At 39.6% G+C, this 25,291-nt stretch overlaps 1 protein-coding gene across 2 annotated transcripts in view; it reads left to right on the top strand.

Annotated features, from left to right (window-relative positions):
* Window positions 1-25,291, top strand: part of SERGEF (secretion regulating guanine nucleotide exchange factor) — a 547,945-nt gene that overhangs the window by 373,854 nt on the left and 148,800 nt on the right. For both annotated transcript variants that reach the window (XM_053720659.1, XM_053720660.1), the window contains exon 10: window positions 9,348-9,384. In XM_053720659.1, the coding sequence (XP_053576634.1) occupies window positions 9,348-9,384 (37 nt within the window). The remainder of the gene's footprint in view (window positions 1-9,347; window positions 9,385-25,291) is intronic.

The raw sequence follows: 25,291 nt of genomic DNA, 5'->3' as shown, positions 1-25,291 counted from the left end.
CACGCCATACCACTTGGGTTAGTCTTGCAACGTCACGGGTGACGTTCTGAGGAAACATCTCCACGCCGGATCTCTCTGTTGCACGCCGAGAAGGACACACAGACTGCACCCCCCCGGAAGGGTTCCATCGCCAATCCGAGGTGAAGTACAGCAGTGTGCCCAGGCACCCCACCAGATCAGTGGAGGGTAAGAGATGACCACAGATTTAATACAATAGTGACTGTACACGTCCGGTCACCCGTGACTACTAGGCAGAAGCGGGGTATACTTTGGGACTTTTACTTGGGACAGTGTGCTTGGAATTACCCAGAGTGACTTTTACTACATTGACTTTTGGTCCTAAATCGATACGGATACTGTTGGGACCTTAATATCCCCTCTTGAGTGGGTTTCTCGATATACGTTTTGAGTACCCAGGGGATTTGAATTTCTGAACATGTTTTGCATTTTGGATAACTAGCTACAATATAACTAATAGTTATTTTGTAGCTAGCTTAGGTTTTATTTTTATTTCACAGGTAAGTTTGTATTTATTTTAACTAGGTAGACTAGTTAATAAATAGTTATTAACTATTTAATAACTACCTAGTTAAAATAAATACAAAATTACCTGTGAAATAAAACCTAAGCTACCTTACACGAAAAACCTAAAAATACAAAAAATAAAAAACCTACCTTTACAAAAAAAACAAATTAAATTATCCAAAAAAATAAAAATATTACTATTCTAATATTCTTTAAAAAAAAAAACACCCCAAAATAAAAAAGCCTAATCTAAAATAAATGACCAAGGGCCCTTAAAAGTTAAACAGCTCTTTTGCTACAAAAAAACCAAACACCCCCTAACAGTATATAAACCCCTACCCCCCAAACTATCAAGGGACCTTAAAAGGGCCTTTTGAGAGGCCCTTAAAAGGACCTTTTGTAGGGCATTGCCCTAAAGATAATAGCTCTTTTCCTTCAAAAGAAAACAAACACCCCATAAAAAAACATTACACAAAATAACAAACAAATTATAAAAAAAAAAAAAAATATTCCTATTCTAATACACATTAAAAAAAAAAAACGCCCCAAAATAAAAAACCTCATCTAGAATAAACTATCAATGGCCCTTAAAAGGGCCTTTTGTAGGGCATTGCCCTAAGTTAAACAGCTTTTACCTGTAAAAAAATACAAAGTCCCACTAACATTACAAACCCCCACCCCCCCCCAAACCCACAAAATAAAAAAACTATCTTAAAAACCTAAGCTACCCATTGCCCTGAAAAAGGGCATTTGGATGGGCATTGCCCTTAAAATGGCATTTAGCTCTTTTACTGCCCAAACACTAATCTAAAAATAAAACCCACCCAAAAACCCTTAAAAAAACCTAACACTAACCCCAAGACGATCCACTTACAGTTTTTTAAGTCCCACTTGGGCGATCTTCATCCCGGCGGAGATGTCTTTATCCAGACGGCCTCTTCAATCTTCATCCCAGCGGAGAAGTCTTCATCCAAGCGGCGAGAAGTCATCATTCAGACGGCCTCTTCAATCTTCATCCAGGCGGCATCTTCTATCTTGATCCCGGCGGAGCGGGTCCATCCTGAAGACATCCGGCACGGAGCATCCTCTTCATACGGTTGCCACCGTACACTGAATCTTCAATGCAAGGTACACGATCCAAGATGGCGTCTCTTGCATTCTTATTGGCTGAAAAATTTAAATTAGCCAATAGGAATTAGAGCTGCTAAAATCCTATTGGCTGTTCAAATCAACCAATAGGGTTTAAGCAGCTCTAATTCTATTGGATGATGAATCAGCCAATAGAATGAGAGCTGCTTAAATCCTATTGGCTGTATAAATAAAAATGTGTGACGACACTCCCGCAATATATCAATCTGACGCAGATCGATGCTTGTGTTATTCGAGCGAAATAGTGATCATCCGCCGTCACATTCGACTCCATTTGACCCTCTTGCCAATTTCTCAAACATTCAACAGATACACTTGCGTTAATTCCAACGCAGCGTACCTATCGTTCAAACCGCCACTCTTGAGGCTGCGAATGGCATAGAAATCAATGGGAGTCTGAAAACACAGGAATGTTTGATTCTGCAAGCAAATGAAGCATATTAGATAAAGTAAATTAGAAACTTTATGAAAATTGTATACTCTTTCTAAATCAAACAATATTATTGCTCCACATTTGGTGCAAACTATTGCTCCAAATTTGGTGCAAAGTATTGCTCTAAATTTGGAGCAATCATTCGCACCAAATTTGGAGCAAAACTTTGCACCAAATTTGGAGCAATAAAAATTTGGAGCAATACTTTGCACCAAATTTGGAGCAATACTTTGCACCAAATTTGAACCAATAATATTGTAGATATAGCGATACAAATGAAATAAATACATAACATAATATAGCTAACTTGCTTTTTTTTTTTTTTTTTTGATAAATCTATTTGCACCATGTTTAAGGCATGAAATACTCTCCACTTCGTACCAAATGTGACGCAACACTTTTCACACTAAATTTGACGCAATACTCAAAAACAACCCGCAAACTAATTCAGTCAATCTGATTGAAATATACATTTTTGACTATCACTAACAAATCAAATTGCTTGATACTGTCAGGGTGCCAGGAATCAGACGAGAAGTGCAAAAATAATCATACCTTTATTAATAGCAAAAAATAATAAAAAGTCCACAAAACAAGCCAGGAATAACAACCAGAGCTGGTAGTCAGACGGGCCGAGTCAGGAGCCAAAGTGAATAGTCAGATGAGCCAGAATCAGGAACAAGGAGAACAGCAGAGTCAGGAACAAGCCAGGGATCAGGAACCAGGAGGGACGTCAGACAGCCAGGTCATACACAGGAGCTCTCACAAACAGGTCTGAGACAATGCAAGGGCAAAGCATACTGAACAAAGGCCCTTTAAATAATAAGTGATGACATTACAATTCTGAGACTGAATCCTGTCTCACACTGATGATGTACACCAGTCTGGCCATAAAAGGAAGTGCAGGAAATGAGCAGAATCACACAGTATGCACCAGAGTCAGCAAGAGAGGTGAGTAAAATGGCTGCCAGCAGCACATAGCAAACAAAACAGGGAAAAAACCATGACAGTACCCTCCCCTCAACGACCCCTCCCCTGCGGGAGGACAAAAGGCTTATTGGGGAAACGGCATGGAAGGCAGGGAGGAGGACGGGAGCATGAAAATCAGAGGAGGGAACCCATGAACGCTCCTCTGGACTGTAGCCCCTCCAGTGAACCAAATACTGTACGCGGCCCCTGGACATACAAGAGTCAATAATGCTGCCGACCTCATACTCCTCATGATTGTTAACAAAGATAGGACGGGGACGAGGCAACACAGTGGTAAACCGTTTACAAACCAATGGTTTCAAGAGGGAGACGTGAAAAACATTGGAGATGCGCATTGCAGGAGGAAGGTCAAGCTCGTAGGCCACAGGATTGACCCGTCGGAGTATTCGAAAAGGACCAACATAACGGGGAGCCAGTTTATTGGAAGGCACACAAAAGTTCAAGTTGTGGGAGGACAGCCAAACTCTCTCACCAACCTGGTAGGAAGGCGCGGGCAGACACCTACGATCGGCCTGGAACTTTTGGCGCTGCATAGAACGATAAAGGCAATCCTGAATCTGCACCCACGTGGAACGGAGTTGCCAGGGATGCTCCTCCAAAGCCGGAATACCCTGAGACATGAATGAATCGGGCAACAAGGATGGTTGAAACCCATAATTCGCCATGAACGGGAATAGCTTGGAGGAAGCATTAATAGCACTATTACGAGCAAACTCTGCCCGAGGTAACCGTTCAGACCAATTATTGTGGTGATCTGAGACATAGCAACAAAGGAACTGTTCCAGAGCTGGATTAGACCGTTCCGCAGCCCCATTGGATTGAGGGTGATATGCCGAGGTGAAGGAAAGCTGGATCCCCATTTGAGCACAAAAGGAATGCAAAAATCTGGAGACAAACTGGCTACCCCGGTCCAACACTATCACCTTGGGTATCCCATGTAAACGGAAGACCTCCCGGGCAAGAATTGAAGCAAGCTCCTGAGCAGTAGGCAACTTCTTCAAGGGAATGCAATGTGACATTTTAGAAAAAACGGTCAACCAACATAAGGATAACAGTATTGCCATTGGAAACAGGGAGCTCGACAATGAAGTCCATGGAAAGATGTGTCCAAGGACGCTCACTATTAGCAATAGGTTGAAGAAGACCCACAGGAAGACGTAGAGGAGTCTTATTCTGTGCACAAACTGAGCAGGAGGCAACATACGCAGCAACATCAGAACGAAGACCTGGCCACCAGAATTGTCGAGCGACAGACCAAATCATTTGGTTCTTGCCTGGGTGACCTGCAGCTTTAGGATAGTGGTAAGTGTGCAAAAGTTTAGTTCGAAGATTCTCAGGAACAAAACACTAGGTTTCTCAGGAGGTTCATTGGTGTGTGCAGCCAGGATCTCCTCCCCCAAGGGAGAAGTCAAATTAGTACGTATGGTAGCCAAAATATGGTCAGGAAGTATAACTGGAGTAGGTACAGACTCCTCCTTGGACAGAGGCGAAAATTGTCGAGAGAGGGCATCAGCCTTAACATTTTTACTACCAGGCAGGTAGGAGACCACATAATTAAACCAAGACAAAAATAGCGCCCATCTGGCCTGTCGGGCGACAAATGTTTTGCTTCAGATAGATAAGTTAAATTCTTGTGGTCAGTAAGAATGAGCACTGGCACGCTAGTACCCTCGAGAAGATGCCTCCATTCCTTGAGTGCCAAAACTATGGCCAGTAATTCCCTGTTGCCAATTTCATAATTGCACTCCGCTGGAGACAATTGCTTAGAGAAGAAACCACATGGATGCAAGGAACTGTCAGGCGTAGGACGTTGAGACAAGAGGGCACCTACTCCAGTCTCAGAAGCCTCGACCTCAAGAACGAAAGGCAGGACAGGGTTAGGATGAGCCAGAACTGGAGTGGCAGCAAAGGTAGTCTGAAGACTATCAAAGGCCTTAATGGCAGTAGGTGACCAATGGAGTGGATCATTCTCTTTACGGGTCATGTCTGTGATAGGTTTGACCAAGGAAGAAAAGTTTGTAATAACTTTCTATAGTAATTGGCGAACCCCAAAAAACGTTGAATAGACCGAAGACCAACTGGGCGAGGCCACTGCAGAACTGCAGATAACTTGTCAGGATCCATGGAGAACCCTGCAACAGAGATAACATAACCTAGGAAGGTTACTTGAGTCTGATGGAACTCACATTTCTTGAGTTAACACAACAGGCCGTTCTCACGTAGTCTCTGAAGAACCTGTGTAACACCAGAACAATGAGCCTCAACACACCACAACACACTGTTGCAACATATCTCATAGGACATCAATAATACATTCCCTGACAGATACTTGTGTCATTGATCACTCATCAGAACTTGTAAATGCCATTTGTTACATTGTTTATTATACTTTGAAAGTATGTATATGTGAAATTAGTATTAAAGATAAACATTGATGATGACATTAAGACACACAGTGTGATATTTTAGACAATGATTTTAAAATTTGAATGATGTTTGATTCTTTATAATCTTAAGCTGATAGCTCAAAGGGATAGCCCACCTAACATTAAACTGTCATGATTCAGATACAGCAGAAATTAAAATCACCCCTTTACTGTCATGCTATTTTCAGTGTATTTCTTCCTTCTCTTGAATTTCTTTTTCAATATGAAATGTCATATTATATGCCAGCCCATTTTATAACACCTGTGAAGGGGTGGTGTTTAAAACTAGACTGCAATCAGGAGGGGTTACACACAGGGCCGGACAAAAACCTGAAGCGCCCCCCCCCCCCCCCCCAAAAAAAAAAAAAAGTGGAAAAAAATGAGGACTTTTTTTTATTATTATTTAGGACAACTAAAAATAAATATTAGATGTAAAATTACATTTTCCCTTTTATGGAGATACACAAATACACACACCAATTGCAATATTTGTTGTAATGGAAGCTACACCAAAAATCAATATTCACTTGACTCAAATGACCATACAATTTCTATTATGTATAACAAAAACAAATCATGTTAAACTTTTAATGCAAAATATTCTTAAGAAAACCCTATTTAAAGGGACATAAAATGTGACAGTTTGCTAGGGCATTTTATTATTGCACTAGTGCTTGCACAGAAGTGTGTTAGCCTCTTGCAAAAGAGTTAAACACATAGTCAATGTCAGTTCTGAGACAGCAATACACATCTGTGCAGACCCAGATGGGCTCATAGGACATGTTTATTGACAAGCCATTAGTGTATTGCTTTTCTGGAGATTACTTTGACTATGTGCTTAACATTTTGTTGGAGTTAAACACAGTTTTGTATAAACAATAGCAATATTAAAACTAGCAGCATGCAAGCTCATCGACAACCTGTGCAGCCAGTGGAAGAAAACATAAAATGTAGGTATTTTTTCCACTACATGAAAAACATCTTGTGAACTCTGATATTTTTGGTACAAATACACACAGATGTTACATTTATTTTGTTCTGAAATATAAATATAATATGATGTTGCTCTCAAAGGAAAACATGGAATGTTGTAGATTATATGTAATCCAGGGGTCAACAAATGTGTTTAAAATTAGAAATTAGACATTCAATTTTCCACAAAACACAAACATACCACACTTACTTGATAAAAGAACATATTAACAATTTTCAATGTGATGTGTGTGTGTGTCTATATATATATATATATATATATATATATATATACGGTATATACATACATATACATACATATACATACATACAAACAAATATGTCATGTGAGTGGTTTACAATTGGCAGCTTGTAATAAAGAGCAGAGCAGCTAGTCCCACATAACCTCCTCACCTCCAAGGCCTTTATAGAACAAAAACATTCATACTGAAGCAGAATTTAACCCCCTGGATATCAAAATAAACTACAGCACATAACAAGTGAATACACTGCAACCCTGTCTGGTAGCCAAGGGGTTAAATTTCTCTGCTTGTTATGTTGTCATTCTAGGCAGCATTAGAAGCCTTGTACAGTCCTAACCTGTTGTTCTGAAGCTTTCATTCCTTCAACAAAAAGTGTCTGCTACACATCAGCATGGAGCTTGGCTGTGTGAGGCAACAGAAGTACATAAAATAAAAGTGAAATTAAACATGCCTGGCGAAAATGGGAGGTGTTTAGTTTTAATCTTTGCCCCTCTCTCCTTCATGGCTCCCTCAACTGCTGTAACATATTCCCAATGAAACACTCGACTCTGTAAGCACCTGGCAGCACAATTCTTACTAAAATTAATGCCCTCACAAAAAAAATTTTATTATGGACAGGCAGGCGCCCCTCACTGCAAGGCGCGTGTAGGCACATGCCTACTGTGCCTAATGGGAAATCCGGCCCTGGTTACACAGGTACAGAGAGAAAAGTGACCCAGCTCTTAAAATATCCATTGATTGCAAATAAATACATATGATACCATGATTACATGTTATATTTGTAATTATTCCTGCTCAGAATAATACATTTACCATTTATACATATAGGGGTATAAATAAACACAGAGATATGAAAGACAATGTTGTTTAGAACAAAAAAAGGAATTTAGGGACATGTAAATATGTTTGCAAAAGATTTCTGACATAACATATATATAACATATATATATATATATATATATATATATATATAGACAAGTATATACAAAGATATATGTACAAATTCTAGCATTAAAGGGACATAATACTCATATGCTAAATCACTTGAAACTGATGCAGTATAACTGTAAAAAGCTGACAGGAAAATATCACCTGAGCATCTCTATGTAAAAAAGGAAAATATTTTACCTCACAATCTCCTCAGCTCACCAGAGTAAGTTCTTTGTAAAAAGTTATACTCAGCTGCTCCCAGCTGCAGGTAAACAAATTTAAAAAAATTAAGAAATGAACAGCAGCCAATCAGCATCAGCAGTGCTGAGGTCATGAACTCTTACTGTGATCTCATGAGATTTGACTTAACTCTCATGAGATTTCATAGTAAGCTTCCTTTACCTGATTGGTGAAATAATATGAGAGTGCACGATGCTAGTCCCTTCAGATGTCCCAGGACAAACACACTAAAATGCTGCTTAGAAATCCTATAGAATGGGAGGTGGCTACTGAGGAACTTTTGAGGTAAAATATCTTTCTTTTTTACATAGAGATGTTCAGGAGATATTTTCTAGTCAGCTTTTTACAGCTATGCTGCATCACTTTCAAGTGTTTAAACATTTGGGTATTATGGCCCTTTAATAATCATTTTAAAAAACAAAGAAACATGAGATAGGCATATCATGATTTATAGAAATACAAATACACATTAATTTATGTGAAAATATCATATATCAGTTTTTTGTATAACAAATATATAGAAAATAACTTTCTATGAGATATTATTTGTTCAGGTATAAAAAAAGCTATTTCTTGGACATTAACAGATGAAAAATAAAAGGACAGTAATGAAACAGTATAAATAAAGTTGGAAAAAACTGAATATCTGTGACATCGATGACTCTTATTTATCAACAGTCCGATACTCATCGCTCTGTACTTGTTGCGTGTGTTTTTGACAGACTTTTTAATAAATAAGGCCGTCGTATGTAGATTCGCAGCAGTGATGTCTGGCGAGCGTATTGATGTCGATGTGAATGTGTCGATTGACGCAATGATAAATAGGCCCCTTAGGGGCCTGTTTATGAAAGGCCTGGCTGACATGATCCGACATTGCAGATCATGTCCGACAGACCTCGCTGAATGCAGAGAGCAATACGCTTTCCTCATTCAGCATTGCACCAGCAGCTCTTGTGAACTGCTGGTGCAACGCCGCCCCCTGCAGATTTGCGGCCAATGGGTGGTGTCAATCAACCCGATCGTATTCGATCGAGTTGAATTGCGGCGATGTTTGTCCGCCTACTCAGAGCAGGCGGACAGGTTATGGAGCAGCGGTCTTTAGACCGCTGCTTCATAACTGGTGTTTCTGGCGAGCCTGAAGGCTCACCAGAAACACAGGGCTTTAAGCTCCATACAGAGCTTGATACAGTAGATATGCCCCTTAACGTTTATCTTAGAAGTTTGTCAGTGGTACTGGGGGAAATCTTGTAACAATGTCTGTCACCTACCTTTTGTAACATGAGAATACGTATACATACTGTGATCTGCAGAAGAAACTCAAAATAGCCATACAATAGTATAGCGTTACTTTATTATTTAGAAGTTATTTTATTCATATTTTCAATATCTCACAATAAACTAATATCATTTGTTTTACAGATTGCGTGTGGATCTGAACATAATTTAGCAGTATGTGGTAAGTGTCATTAAATCTAAAATATTAAAACTATTTATGTACGTTTTGAGAATAATGTTAAAAAAATATCCTTGTTTTTATGACGACTTTAGAGTCAACGGCTTCAAGGCTATTCCAACAAATCAAACATATGTTATGAGATTTCCAAGTTCCTTTTTTTTTTCTTCATAGTAGGTAAATGCATAAAACATCAGCAGTGACATAAAGACTGTGATATTGTTTGTTTCCATACGTCAGATCATTTAGTTCATGGTGTTGTATTTATAATTGTGATTAATGCTATGATCAATATGTTTACACCTCCAAGTATTTCATTTGCAATCATAAATGAATTGTTAAAATATGGTTTTATTTGTGTAAAATGTCCGTTTAAAGTTACATGAAACCTAACATTTTTAAACATCTTTCTAATTTACTTCTATTATCAAATGTTCTTCATTCTCTTGGTATCTTTTGTTGAAAACCAGGGATGTAAGCTCTGCAGCCTGCCTGTGGCTGGAGCACTATGTCGCAGCAGTTTTGCAAGAATGTCATCCATTTGCAAGAGCGCTATTTCCTGCCATGTAGCGCTCGAGTCACTTACCTAGGTAGAATACCCTCGGAATAAAGCACATTTGATAATAAAGTGTTTAAAACTGTTCACTGTTTCTCAATCACAAAAGAAATTGTTTGGGTTTCATATCCCTTTAAAAGTGTGATAAGAACTGGTTATTCATTTTATTAAACAAAAGACACTTTGCTTTATTAACATTAACAGTTCAGTACTATTTTTTATCAAGGTATCGTAGGCAGCTCAGATATGTCGTGAGAAAGGTACATTCAGCTTACTGAAATACGTCATTTGATGTCAATTAGATATTTAAAAGGGACAGATTTAGGAAATGCAGACTATGCTTATGAAATGCTAAGCAGATTACCTGTGCCCTAGCAACGCAGTCAACAAGTTAACGAAAATGATATCCCTAGTTGCCCACAATGTGTGCTTAGCACCAGCTGCGCGGATAAAAAGGAAATCATTGCTTGCAAATGTGGGGAATGCTAGTTTGCACGTGTGCACTTTTTGGGGGTTTGCTCAATAATGCCAAATCACATTGACTAGAAATAGTTTATTGATAAAAGGCAGTGGGACAATTGGTAAATTAAATTATGAATTGTAGCCACCAGTCAGCAAGCGCTATCCAGGGTTCTGAACCAAAAACGGGCTGGCTCCTAAACGATTATTCCTGCTTTTTCAAATAAAGATATCAAGAGAACAAAGAAAATTTGATAATAGGAGTAAATTAGAAAGTTGCTTAAAATTGCATGGTCTTTCCGAATCATAAAAGATACAATTTGGGTTTAAGTATCCCTTTAACTTTCTAATTTACTTCTATTATACAAGTGTCTCCATTCTCTTGGTATCTTTTGTTGAAAAGCAGGGATGTAAGCTCAGGAGCGTGCATGTGCCTGGAGCACTATATGGCAGCAGTTTTGCAAGAATGTTATCCATTTGCAAGAGCGCTAGATAGTAGCACTATTTTACCACCATGTAGTGCTCCAGACACCTAGGTATCTCTTCAATAAAGAATATTATGGGAACAAATCAAATTTGAAATTCGAAGTAAATTATAAATTGGAATTCTTTTTTTGAATAAAATTTTATTATCTGTCTGAATCATAAAATAATTTTTTGTGGTTTTATATCCCTTTAAGATGAGTTCTTCTTTTGTAAAAACAACTGATTAATCATTTAGAACGTAGCCCACCATGACACTGTTGGGGGGAGCGGAGGAATTCTTTTCATGACAGATCCAGCATCAATCTGGAATGACAGATATGACATGCGGAGCAACCGTTTTATTTTCCTGCTCACAATGTTCTTCACACGTTACTCATGGAAACGCTACAAAGCTGCAGATGTAGTCATGTGTTCCTATTCCTCAGGGACTCGGCTGTAATAATAAAATCCCTCTACATTTTTATAGCATGACTATATGTTGCAGATGCTTTTGGTATGTACAGTTCCTAACGTGAAGGTGTCAGGCACAGGCGCTTTTATTGATAATTATACAGAAAAAAACATCCTGGTCTCAATTTCTTTTTGTCTAAAGATTTCCAGGCAAAGCAACATTAATGATTCTGAGCAGTGTTTGACCAGTGTTGTTGTTTTCCATACAAGTTCATTTGATTACATTTATACTCATCTTTAATTCTCCTTTATAATCCCAGGGACTGGAAGAAAAATTCTTGTAGGCAGACACCATCTCCTAAAGGGGCTGTGCCAATGCTAGAAGACCCAAGAGTAATTTACATAAATATGAAAAAAGAGAAAGAGAACAGCACTCATGAGCAATGTTCCCTCTAAGGCCAGTTTTGTGTGTGGCCCAGCAGTGAAACAGTTAATTAGGTAACCACACCCTGCAATTAGCAAACACTGCACAATGCAGATGGCAAGGTATGGTTCTCTTTTTAACTGTTTCACTGCTGGGCTGCACACAAAACTGTCCTTAGAGGGAACACTGTTCCTGAGATAGAACAAAAGCTAGAATAACTTCCATGCCTGTTCATTTAAATTGCAACTCAGGGTGCACGTTCTTTTAGCTCACTATGCCCCTTCACAGAGAAAAAATATCCTATAGCATATCAGTCTGACCCTGCCCAATGACAGTCCAGCGCCGAAATACCAGGCAATTCTTCTCAGAACAAGGGAAGCAAAAACCCCAGACGATTGTTTCGGCCAATGCTAGAAGAGTCATATAACATCAGTAGATAAAGGGACATGAAACCCAAACATTTCCTTCCATGATTTAAGTAGAACATACAATTTTAAGCATTTTTTCAGTTTACTTCTATAATCAAAAGTTCTTCATTCTCTTGGTATCATTTTTTGAAGGAGCAGCAATGCACTACTGGTTTCTAACGGAACACATGGGTGAGCCAATGACAATCGGTATATATATACCGCCACCAATCAGCAGCTAGAACCTAGGTTTTTTACTGCTCCTGAGCTTACCCAGATAAACCGTTTAGCAAAGGATAACAAGAGAAGGAAGCAAATTAAATAATAGAAGTAAATTGGAAAGTTGTTTAAAATTGTATGCTTTGAATCATGTCTAATTATGACTTTACTGTCCTTATAAATCATTTTATACACAAATGCAAAGTACTATATATACCACTGTCTTTTTGTAAGCATAATTGGAATTGTTTTGCAGCCCCTTGACTCCTTGAAAAACCTCTTGAGCAATTACGAGGTCGAAAGTTGCAGGGTTAGGGTTCTGCAGGATGCGCTCACATTTTAAATTGCCAAGAAAACAAAACGTAAATTACATTGTGGGGGGGAAATAAAGCACCATTACAATGTTTTTTTAATATGCACAATTAACTTTGTGAATGTAATGTTGGATTCATGTTGGATTTAAGCTCCTTTCATTTGGAAGTGTATATATGTTGTGCAGTTATGGGCATTGTTGATGCAGATACACATCTCAATCTGTGCTAATTTTAGCCCAAATAACTTTAGAACACTTGTCTGTTTTTCACAGCTTAGGTCAGGAGTGTCAGTTTGTTATAGTTCTGGTCTGGAGCCACTTGGCTCCCCCTTACCTCATTGTGTGCCACCCGCACAGTCCTCTGAACCAATCTGGAAGGCTGTATAATATTTTACAAAGTAAAATAACAAAGTTATCTATCAATAACTGCCCATCTATTATCTATCTATTTCTCTATCGTCTATCTATCTATCTATCTATCTATCTATCTATCATTAAAGTGATGGTAACCTCTCCCCTCTGAGAAACAATCTTGCCTTTCTGAGCACCCATCTTGCCTTTTTGAGAATACATATGGCCTCTCTGAGCATACATCTTGCCTTCCTGAGCATACATTGTGCCTTTCTGAGCATACATCTTGCTTTTCTGAGCATACATCTTGCCTTTCTGAGCACACATCTTGCCTTTCAGAGCATACATCACATCTTGCCTTTCTGAGCACACATCACATCTTGCCTTTCTGAGCATACATCTTGCCTTTCTGAGCATACATCTTGCCTTTCTGAGCACACATCTTGCCTTTCTGAGCACACATCTTGCCTTTCTGAGCATACAGCTTGCCTTTCTGAGCATACAGCTTGCCTTTCTGAGCACACATCTTGCCTTTCTGAGCACACATCTTGCCTTTCAGAGCATACATCACACCTTGCCTTTCTGAGCATACATCTTGCCTTTCAGAGTGTACATCTTGCCTTTCTGAGCGTACATCTTGCCTTTCTGAGAGTACATCTTGCCTTTCTGAGCATACATCTTGCTTTCTGAGTACACATCGTGCCTTTCTGAGCATACATCTTGCCTTTCTGAGCATACATCTTGCATTTCTGAGCATACATCTTGCCTTTCTGAGCGTACATCTTGCCTTTCTGAGCATACATCTTGCCTTTCTGAGCATACATCACAACTTGCCTTTCTGAGCACACATCACATTTTGCCTTTTTGAGCGTACATCTTGCCTTTCTGAGCATACATCTTGCCTTTCTGAACATACATAACATCTTGCCTTTCTGAGCATACATCTTGCCTTTCTGAGCACACATCTTGCCTTTCTGAGCATACAGCTTGCCTTTCTGAGCACACATCACATTTTGCCTTTTTGAGCGTACATCTTGCCTTTCTGAGCATACATCTTGCCTTTCTGAACATACATAACATCTTGCCTTTCTGAGCACACATCTTGTCTTTCTGAGCACACATCTTGCCTTTCTGAGCATACAGCTTGCCTTTCTGAGCATACATCTTGCCTTTCTGAGCACACATCTTGCCTTTCTGAGCACACATCTTGCCTTTCAGAGCATACATCACACCTTGCCTTTCTGAGCATACATCTTGCCTTTCTGAGCATACATCTTGCCTTTCAGAGCGTACATCTTGCCTTTCTGAGCGTACATCTTGCCTTTCTGAGCGTACATCTTGCCTTTCTGAGAGTACATCTTGCCTTTCTGAGCATACATCTTGCTTTCTGAGTACACATTGTGCCTTTCTGAGCATACATCTTGCCTTTCTGAGCATACATCTTGCATTTCTGAGCATACATCTTGCCTTTCTGAGCGTACATCTTGCCTTTCTGAGCGTACATCTTGCCTTTCTGAGCATACATCACAACTTGCCTTTCTGAGCACACATCACATTTTGCCTTTTTGAGCGTACATCTTGCCTTTCTGAGCATACATCTTGCCTTTCTGAACATACATAACATCTTGCCTTTCTGAGCATATATCTTGCTTTCTGATGAGTGTGAATTAATTAAATGCTGCTAAATCTAAATTGACATTGAGACCCGCTGGATGTAGGGTCTTCAGTTTATATATCCAGTAAGTTTCTCGTTGTCTTATTAACCTGTTATAGTCTAATGATTTCGGAATATAATCTATCGGATAATATTTGAAAATGTATGGGTTGCCATTATGTTTGTTTAAACAATGGTTGGGTATACTATGTTTGATCTTGGTCTTTTTGCAGTTTTTACAGTTGCGTTGATGTTCACCCCATCTGATCCTAATTTTCCTAGAGGTACGGCCTACATACTGTAGGCTGCATAAGCATTCCATAAGGTAAATTACAAAATCTGATTCACAATTAAAGAAACCTGGGATGTTAAAAGATGCCCCTGTGGATGTTGATTAGAAGGATTTAGAACCCAATTTGATGAGTTTACAAGAGCCACATCCAGTTTTCCCACATTTGTAAACTCCCTATAGGCCAAAAATTCCCTTGTTATTGGTTTTGGTTCTATTTCCTTTACCAATATGATGGGCATGTTTCACTCTTTTACTGGGAGCTAACTGGTTTCTTAATGTTGGTGTTCTCCTGTATACTATTTTTGGTTTATCTTTAACTATATTTCTGAGTATGGGATCCCTTTGGATCACATGCCAATGTTTGTTGAGTATGTGTTGTATTTTGTGAAAATCAGTGTTATATTGTGTTATAAATAAAGTTTCCCTAGTATTAGTTTCAAGTTCAGTGTTAGTTTCAAATTCATTTTCTTTTGTAAAATTTTAGTTCTATCTAGATTTTTGGTCCTGATTAGGGCCTGATCTAATAAGGTAGCTGGATATCCCTTATCCAAAATTCTATCATATAGAATTTGGATACAAACTTTCTCTGTGAAAAAGGAATCACAAAAACAAAGGCACCTCCTCGTGTGATACAGTTGGAACAAATGGAATAATGTGAATGCCAAATTGATACTTACAAATGTGGCAGCACTCAGTTGTGCTAGTAGAGGCAGACTGGGAGCTCTCAGTGTCCCAGCTCACTGCAACAACAAGATAGCTGGTCTCTCCAATGTCCTACACGGACCAATTAAGCTCAGACTCTCAACAGTGAGTTAAAAAAACACAATTTAATGGTATGATAAAATACAAAATGTCAAACATATGACACTGTAAGAACAATAAGCAACGCGTTTCTCAGACCTCTGTCTGTTTCCTCAGGCTTCTGTTCATAAACTGAGAGTACTGGCTTAAATACACCTAATAACCAATCCCTATCTTCTATACACTGACACACCTATACAGGTGTGTATGCACATAATTGATCCAATTAAAAACACAGATGCTAGTAGGATGTTAAAAAAACTATCTAAAAAATCTCTAACATCATATATTGACAAAACCATTATTGACAATGCATGTAAAAACACACTTATAACTACAAATTAATAAAAAATAAAACTCTAATATATCTCATTGTGAATATCATGTTAGCACCATAGATTGGATTACTAGATCATATCTCTAATGGATCCTAATAGTATCCCAAAAATGGTGTAACTGAAACTAATAAATGAATTACTGAAAGGTGTGTGCATTAGATGGGTCACTAGTTGATGTTATTCATTATGTTCAAGCTGATAATCTTTAACAGATACCCATTCTTAATGCTGCTTTATGTAGCTTGCTTAGTGCAACTATACTTATTGGATAAAGAAATCTTTATTTGAGTCCTCATCACATATTTCGATCTTATAAACATATATAACTATACAGGGAGATACATCAAAATATATATATGGGGGTCTTTTTATTCATTCATGTGAATTCTCAAGCTGTTCAGAATTCAAACACAACTATGTATTGACGATAAATCTCATCATAGAGCCATTAAATAGTACCTTGTTTTTTCCCCCTCCTAACAGATCACAAACTATTGTTCTGATGGTGGTCTAGTTTATACTGGAGGTTACTTCCGTATACGTCACTAGAGTCAACGTAGCTGAAGCCCTATTAGGGCTAGAGTTGTCAAATGACTAAGACCTCACGTGGTTGCTACATAGATGTGATAGCCCTAAACTATTTCTGGGTAGAGCCTACGTGTGTGTAAAATATGCAGTGTATATTCACTATTCTCTTTGCGCCCCCTAGAGTTACCAACTAGTTTTGTGTAATAGGTTTTTCATCATATAGAATTTGACTTTGTTCAAGGAAAGTATCTAGGTCTGTGCAATTTCTCCTAATCCTTCTAAACTGACTGTAAGGAATATTGTGGATCCAACCTTTATGGTGATTGCTATTGTAATCTAAAAAAACTATTGCTATCGACTTCTTTGAAATATGTTTTAGATGTTATGGTGTTATTAATTCTCAAGCTCAGTACAAGATCTAAATACTCTATATTTTGTGATTGTATGTTAGCTGTAAAAATTAAGCCCATATCGTTATGGTTGAGGTGGGAAATGAAGGATTCTTCTGATGTCAGCGTTGCCTGGGTTAAACGTCTATATATATGTTTTTATGAAATGTTGGGTACTCAACTGCAGATCTTGTCTGGTTATTTAGTGCAGAGTATTTACTTTGAGGATGAATTCACTCCTGTATTCTGATTTGTTGGTTACAGGAGAGGTTGTGTAACAAGGTAATAGTATGTTAGCTGCAAAGTGGTTGTGACAGTGTCACTTGGCTCAAGTCAAAGTGCTTGACAAGTGATAACAGAGATAATTGTTCGTTTCAGTTACATCCCATAACTGCCTATTGAGAGAGCAGAGGGACCTGACAGCGGAGCTGTTGCGGTTGGTATGTGAGCAGGCTGACGTAGGAAGGGGGCGTGGCCACCCGGAGCACTCGTAGACAATGAATTATTTACTGGTTGAATGTAACAGAAGATTTACAGTGCCAGGTATATTTACATCAGCTGTAATGCACCTACTTGTTCAGTACTGATGTTAAGCGAAGGTTCAGGCTGTGTTGTTGTCACCAGCAGGAAGTACAGGTAGGAGTCAATGTGGCAGCAAACGGGCTCTCTGTGTTAAAAGGTTATCAGCTGTTGAGGGGAATCCGGGACAGTTTTTAGTTAGCTGATTCAATCCTTAAGCTGTTATCCTAGAAAAGGGTAGACGTAGGTTTCCACAAGCTTTAAAGTTAGAGGTTTCCACTGGGAGTAGGAAAAAACTCTTATGAGACAAATCTGTAGGGAGCTGCAAATATCCGTACTGTGTGTAGCAATGCTACAAGCTAAACTAATTAATTAGCACCTGTGGCTGTGTCAAGCAGGAACTTATAGGCTGTACTTAAAGGTACATACACATACAGGTAAACACCTGACAGCTGGTGACCTGCCCCCCTCCCAAATACAGATAAGGTCATCAATATAATGACCATAGAAGACCAGGCTTGCCCCAAACTCTATGTGGTAGATATATCTCTCTTCAAACAGACCCATGAAAGATTCGCAAAGCTGGGGGCATACCTGTTCCCCATGGCCGTAACCTTCACTTGTAAATAATACTGATCTTGGTATATGAAATAATTGTGTTGGAGAATATAATAAATGCTCTCCAAAATGAATGACAGTTGTAAACTGGGTAAAAATAAACCCTGTTCTAAAAAATGAGAAACTGCTGAAATTCCCAACTTATGTTTGAGTACAGTGAGCTGACGTCACATGTGATCCATAGTACATTTTTGTTTGCAATGGATGTGTAATTAATGAGTTGTAAAAGATGTGTGCTGTCTTTAATATATGAAGGTAGGGTAGTCACAATTTTTTGTAAGAATTGGTCAATATAATATGACAGATTATAAGTTAAATTGCCTATGCCGGCAATGATAGGACGTCCTGGCGGATTTTGTTTTTTCTTTCTGAGCATACATCTTGCCTCTCTGAGCATACATCTTGCCTTTCAGAGCATACATCACATCTTGCCTTTCTGAGCATACATCTTGGTTTTCAGAGCATACATCACATCTTGCCTTTTGAGCATACATCTTGCCTGTTTGAGCGTACATCTTGCCTTTCTGAGCGTACATCTTGCCTCTCTGAGCATACATCACGTCTTGCCTTTCTGAGCAAACACTATTTAAATATTATTAACCCCTAATCTGCTGTCCACCCACACCGCCGCTACTAATAAAATGTATTAACCCCCATTCCTCTGCTCCCCGACATCGTTGCCACTATAATAAACTTATTAAGCCCTAAACTGCCGCCCTCCCGCATCGCAAACAATATTTAAATATTATTAACTCCTAATCTGCCGTCCGCCCACACCGCCGCTATAATAAACCTATTAACTCCTAAACCACAAGCCCCTCACAACGCAATAAACTAAAATAAACTATTAACCCCTAAACCGAAAGCCCCCACAATGGAATATACTAAAATAAACTATTAACCCCTAAACCTAACGACCCCTTAACTTTATATTAAAATTACAATTTCCCTATCTTAAATTAAATGAAAACTTATCTGTCAAATTAAAAAAAAAAAAATTTAAACTAACAATTAAACTATTATAATTATTAAACTAAAATTAAACTAACTACCAATTAAATAAAACTAAACTACACATTAAAAAATCCTAACACTACTCTAAAAATTACAAAAAGTATCTAATTACAAAAAAAACCTAAATTACAAAGAAAAATAACACTAAATTACGAAATATAACAAACAAATTATCAAAATTATAAAAAGAATTACACCTAATCTAATAGCCCTATCAAAATACCCCCCCCCATAAAAAAAACCCTAGCCTACAATAAACTACGAATGGTCTTTAAAAGGGCCTTTTCTGGGGCATTGCCCCAAAGATATCAGATCTTTTACCTGTAAGAAAAATACAAACACCCCCCCAACAGTAAAACCCACCGCCCAACTAACCCCCCAAATAAAAAAACTATCTAAAATAACCTAAGCTAACCATTGTCCTGATACAAAACAAAAATAAAATCAGTGCGCCAAAGGTCGAATTACTCATATATAAGTGACAAAAGTGAACTCTTAACCTTCAAAATATAATAATATACTGATTGGTAGTAAAATGACTACTCAAAAGTGGATATACGATATTCCCAGTGCAATATAACCACAAAAATAAAGTGCATTCAGTGCAATAATCAAAACTAAATAGTGCATTAATGATACTTAATAACCAATCGTATGAAACAAAATGTCCACATAAATGTTCAAATCAAGTTGGATGACATAACAGATGGCAAATGGCAAGCAGCTTCTTCAAACAAATCTTGTTGGTGGCCCAAGACGAGGTATCTACAGGTAGAGTGAAACAAAAGAAGGCGCCAACATAGTGCAAAATCAATAAGGCATGACACGCCGCTGCTGTAAGTGTTGTTATACTCACAAGATAGCAGACTCTTGAGAAGTGTCACGAACGCCTTCTGGACTCTTGGAGTCATCCAGATAACTCCCACTCCTGTGTGATATGGATACTGGTTTCGTAGCCTGCACGTCCTCTTTTATGTGCAGTCTGTGCTTTCCTGGATGATAATCGGCACTCCAAACTTGTGATGTATCAGGCAGGGCTCCAGACCCAGCAAACCAGTAGATCAAGCACACTAAACAAATCCAGACCAAACGCTGGAGAAAGTGTGTAATTGGCAGTGTTACCGTATTAATAAAGATAAAATAAAGTTCGTGGCAAAAGTCTAAAATCAATAAAAAGACTTTTTCTCCAACATAGGTGTGTCCGGTCCACGGCGTCATCCTTACTTGTGGGATATTCTCTTCCCCAACAGGAAATGGCAAAGAGCCCAGCAAAGCTGGTCACATGATCCCTCCTAGGCTCCGCCTACCCCAGTCATTCTCTTTGCCGTTGTACAGGCAACATCTCCACAGAGATGGCTTAGAGTTTTTTAGTGTTTAACTGTAGTTTTTATTATTCAATCAAGAGTTTGTTATTTTAAAATAGTGCTGGTATGTACTATTTACTCTGAAACAGAAAAGAGATGAAGATTTCTGTTTGTATGAGGAAAATGATTTTAGCAACCGTTACTAAAATCCATGGCTGTTCCACACAGGACTGTTGAGAGGAATTAACTTCAGTTGGGGGAACAGTGAGCAGTCTTTTGCTGCTTGAGGTATGACACATTCTAACAAGACGATGTAATGCTGGAAGCTGTCATTTTCCCTATGGGATCCGGTAAGCCATTTTTATTCACACAGTAAATAAGGGCTTCACAAGGGCTTATTAAGACTGTAGACATTTTCTGGGCTAAATCGATCATATTTACACATATTTAGCCTTGAGGAATCATTTAATCTGGGTATTTTTTGTAAAATAATATCGGCAGGCACTGTTTTAGACACTTTATTCTATTGGAGCTTTCCCTAATCATAGTCAGAGCCTCATTTTCGCGCCGGTATGGCGCACTTGTTTTTGAGAACAGCATGACATGCAGCTGCATGTGTGTGGAGCTCTGATACATAGAAAAGTCTTTCTGAAGGCATTATTTGGTATCGTATTCCCCTTTGGGCTTGGTTGGGTCTCAGCAAAGCAGATTCCAGGGACTGTAAAGGGGTTAAATATAAAAACGGCTCCGGTTCCGTTATTTTAAGGGTTAAAGCTTCCAAATTTGGTGTGCAATACTTTTAAGGCTTTAAGACACTGTGGTGAAATTTTGGTGAATTTTGAACAATTCCTTCATACTTTTTCGCAATTGCAGTAATAAAGTGTGTTCAGTTTAAAATTTAAAGTGACAGTAACGGTTTTATTTTAAAACGTTTTTTGTGCTTTGTTATCAAGTTTATGCCTGTTTAACATGTCTGAACTACCAGATAGATTGTGTGCTGACTGTGGGGAAGCCAAGGTTCCTTCTCATTTAAATAGATGTGATTTATGTCATAATAAATTTAGTAAAAATGATGCCCAAGATGATTCCTCAAGTGAGGGGAGTAAGCATGGTACTGCATCATCCCCTCCTTCGTCTACACCAGTTTTGCCCATACAGGAGGCCCCTAGTACATCTAGCGCGCCAATACTCCTTACTATGCAACAATTAACGGCTGTAATGGATAATTCTATCAAAAACATTTTAGCCAATATGCCCACTTATCAGCGAAAGCGCGACTGCTCTGTTTTAGAAAATACTGAAGAGCATGAGGCCGCTGATGATATTGTTTCTGAAGGGCCCCTACACCAGTCTGAGGGGGCCAGGGAGGTTTGGTCTGAGGGAGAAATTTCAGATTCAGGAAAAATTTCTCAACAAGCTGAACCTGATGTGATTACTTTTAAATTTAAGTTGGAACATCTCCGCGCTCTGCTTAAGGAGGTGTTATCCAATTTGGATGATTGTGATTATCTGGTCATTCCAGAAACACTATGTAAAATGGACAAGTTCCTAGAGGCCCCGGGGCCCCCCGAAGCTTTTCCTATACTCAAGCGGGTGGCGTACATTGTTAATAAAGAATGGGACAGGCCCGGTGTACCTTTCGTACCTCCCCCCATATTTAAAAAAAAAAAAATTGTTTCCTATAGTCGACCCCAGAAAGGACTTATGGCAGACAGTCCCCAAGGTCGAGGGGGCGGTTTCTACTCTAAACAAGCGCACCACTATACCCATAGAAGATAGTTGTGCTTTCCAAGATCCTATGGATAAAAAATTAGAAGGTTTGCTAAAAAAGATGTTTGTTCAGCAAGGTTACCTTCTACAACCAATTGCATGCATTGTCCCTGTCACTACAGCCGCGTGTTTCTGGTGCGATGAGCTAGAAAAGGCGATTATTAGTAATTCTTCTTCTTATGAGGAGATTATGGACAGAATTCGTGCTCTTAAATTGGCTAATTCTTTCACCCTAGTCGCCACCTTGCAATTGGCTAGGTTAGCGGCGAAAAATTCTGGGTTTGCTATTGTGGCGCGCAGAGCGCTTTGGTTAAAATCTTGGTCAGCGGATGCGTCTTCCAAGAACAAATTGTTTGACATTCCTTTCAAGGGGAAAACACTGTTTGGCCCTGACTTGAAAGAGTTTATCTCTGATATCACTGGGGGCAAGGGCCACGCCCTTCCTCAGAATAGGTCTTTCAAGGCCAAAAATAAACCTAATTTTCGTCCCTTTCGCAGAAACGGACCAGCCCCAAGTGCTACGTCCTCTAAGCAGGAGGGTAATACTTCTCAAGCCAATCCAGCCTGGAGACCAAGGCAAGGCTGGAACAAAGGAAAGCAGGCCAAGAAACCTGCCACTGCTCCCAAGACAGCATGAGATGCGGGCCCCCGATCCGGGACCGGATTTGGTGGGGGGCAGACTCTCTCTCTTCACTCAGGCTTGGGCAAGAGATGTTCTGGATCCTTGGGCGCTAGAAATAGTCTTCCAAGGTTATCTTCTGGAAGTGATTCATCCTGTTCCATTAAAAGAACGAGGGATGGGGTTCTACTCCAATCTGTTCGTAGTTCCCAAAAAAGAGGGAACGTTCAGACCAATCTTAGATCTCAAGATCCTAAACAAGTTTCTCAAGGTTCCATCGTCCAAAATGGAAACCATTCGAACAATCCTTCCATCCAGAAAGGTCAATTCTTGACCACGGTGGATTTAAAGGATGCGTATCTACATATTCCTGTCCACAAGGAACATCATCGGTTCCTAAGGTTCGCATTCCTGGACAAGCATTACCAGTTCGTGGCGCTTCCTTTCGGATTAGCCACTGTTCCAAGGATTTTCACTAAGGTACTAGGGTCCCTTCTGGCGGTGCTAAGACCAAGGGGCATTGCTGTAGTACCTTACTTGGACGACATTCTGATTCAAGCTTCGTCCCTTCCTCAAGCAAAGGCTCACACGGACATAGTCCTGGCCTTTCTCAGATCTCACGGATGGTAAGTGAACATGGAAAAGAGTTCTCTATCTCCGTCGACAAGAGTTCCCTTCTTGGGAACAATAATAGACTCCTTAGAAATGAGGATTTTTCTGACAGAGACCAGAAAAACAAAACTTCTAAACTCTTGTCGGATACTTCCTTCCGTTCCTCTTCCTTCCATAGCACAGTGCATGGAAGTGATAGGTTTGATGGTAGCGGCATTGGACATAGTTCCTTTTGCGCGCATTCATCTAAGACCATTTCAATTGTGTATGCTCAGTCAGTGGAATGGGGACTATACAGACTTGTCTCCGAAGATACAAGTAAATCAGAGGACCAGAGACTCACTCCGTTGGTGGCTGTCCCTGGACAACCTGTCGCTAGGGGTGACCTCCCGCAGACCAGAGTGGGTCATTGTCACGACCGACGCCAGTCTGATGGGCTGGGGCGCGGTCTGGGGATCCCTGAAAGCTCAGGGTCTTTGGTCTCGGGAAGAATCTCTTCTACCGATAAATATTCTGGAACTGAGAGCGATATTCAATGCTCTCAAGGCTTGGCCTCAGCTAGCGAGGGCCAAGTTCATACGGTTTCAATCAGACAACATGACGACTGTTGCGTACATCAACCATCAGGGGGGAACAAGGAGTTCCCTGGCGATGGAAGAAGTGACCAAAATCATTCAATGGGCGGAGACTCGCTCCTGCCACCTGTCTGCAATCCACATCCCAGGAGTGGAAACTTGGGAAGCGGATTTTCTGATTCGTCAGACTTTGCATCCGGGGGTGTGGGAACTCCATCCGGAAATCTTTGCCCAAATCACTCAACTGTGGGGCATTCCAGACATGGATCTGATGGCCTCTCGTCAGAACTTCAAGGTTCCTTGCTACGGGTCCAGATCCAGGGATCCCAAGGCGACTCTAGTAGATGCACTAGTAGCACCTTGGACCTTCAACCTAGCTTATGTATTCCCGCCGTTTCCTCTCATCCCCAGGCTGGTAGCCAGGATCAATCAGGAGAGGGCGTAGGTGATCTTGATAGCTCCTGCGTAACCACGCAGGACTTGGTAGGCAGATCTGGTGAATATGTCATCGGCTTCACCATGGAAGCTACCTTTGAGACGAGACCTTCTTGTTCAAGGTCCGTTCGAACATCCGAATCTGGTCCTACTCCAGCTGACTGCTTGGAGATTGAACGCTTGATCTTATCAAAGCGAGGGTTCTCAGATTCTGTTATTGATACTCTTGTTCAGGCCAGAAAGCCTGTAACTAGAAAAATTTACCACAAAATATGGAAAAAATATATCTGTTGGTGTGAATCTAAAGGATTCCCTTGGGACAAGGTAAAGATTCCTAGGATTCTATCCTTTCTTCAAGAAGGATTGGAGAAAGGATTATCTGCAAGTTCCTTGAAGGGACAGATTTCTGCCTTGTCTGTGTTACTTCACAAAGAGCTGGCAGCTGTGCCAGATGTTCAAGCCTTTGTTCAGGCTCTGGTTAGAATCAAGCCTGTTTACAAACCTTTGACTCCTCCTTGGAGTCTCAACTTAGTTCTTTCAGTTCTTCAGGGGGTTCCGTTTGAACCCTTACATTCCGTTGATATTAAGTTATCATCTTGGAAAGTTTTGTTTTTGGCTGCAATTTCTTCCGCTAGAAGAGTTTCAGAATTATCTGCTCTGCAGTGTTCTCCTCCTTATCTGGTGTTCCATGCAGATAAGGTGGTTTTACGTACTAAACCTGGTTTTCTTCCAAAAGTTGTTTCTAACAAAAACATTAACCAGGAGATAGTCGTGCCTTCTTTGGGTCCGAAACCAGTTTCGAAGAAGGAACGTTTGTTGCACAATTTGGCTGTTGTT

This window comes from Bombina bombina, chromosome 7 (assembly GCF_027579735.1).
Source record: "Bombina bombina isolate aBomBom1 chromosome 7, aBomBom1.pri, whole genome shotgun sequence".
Classification (NCBI taxonomy): domain Eukaryota; kingdom Metazoa; phylum Chordata; class Amphibia; order Anura; family Bombinatoridae; genus Bombina; species Bombina bombina.
This window is presented reverse-complemented; position numbering and strand designations above follow the sequence as displayed.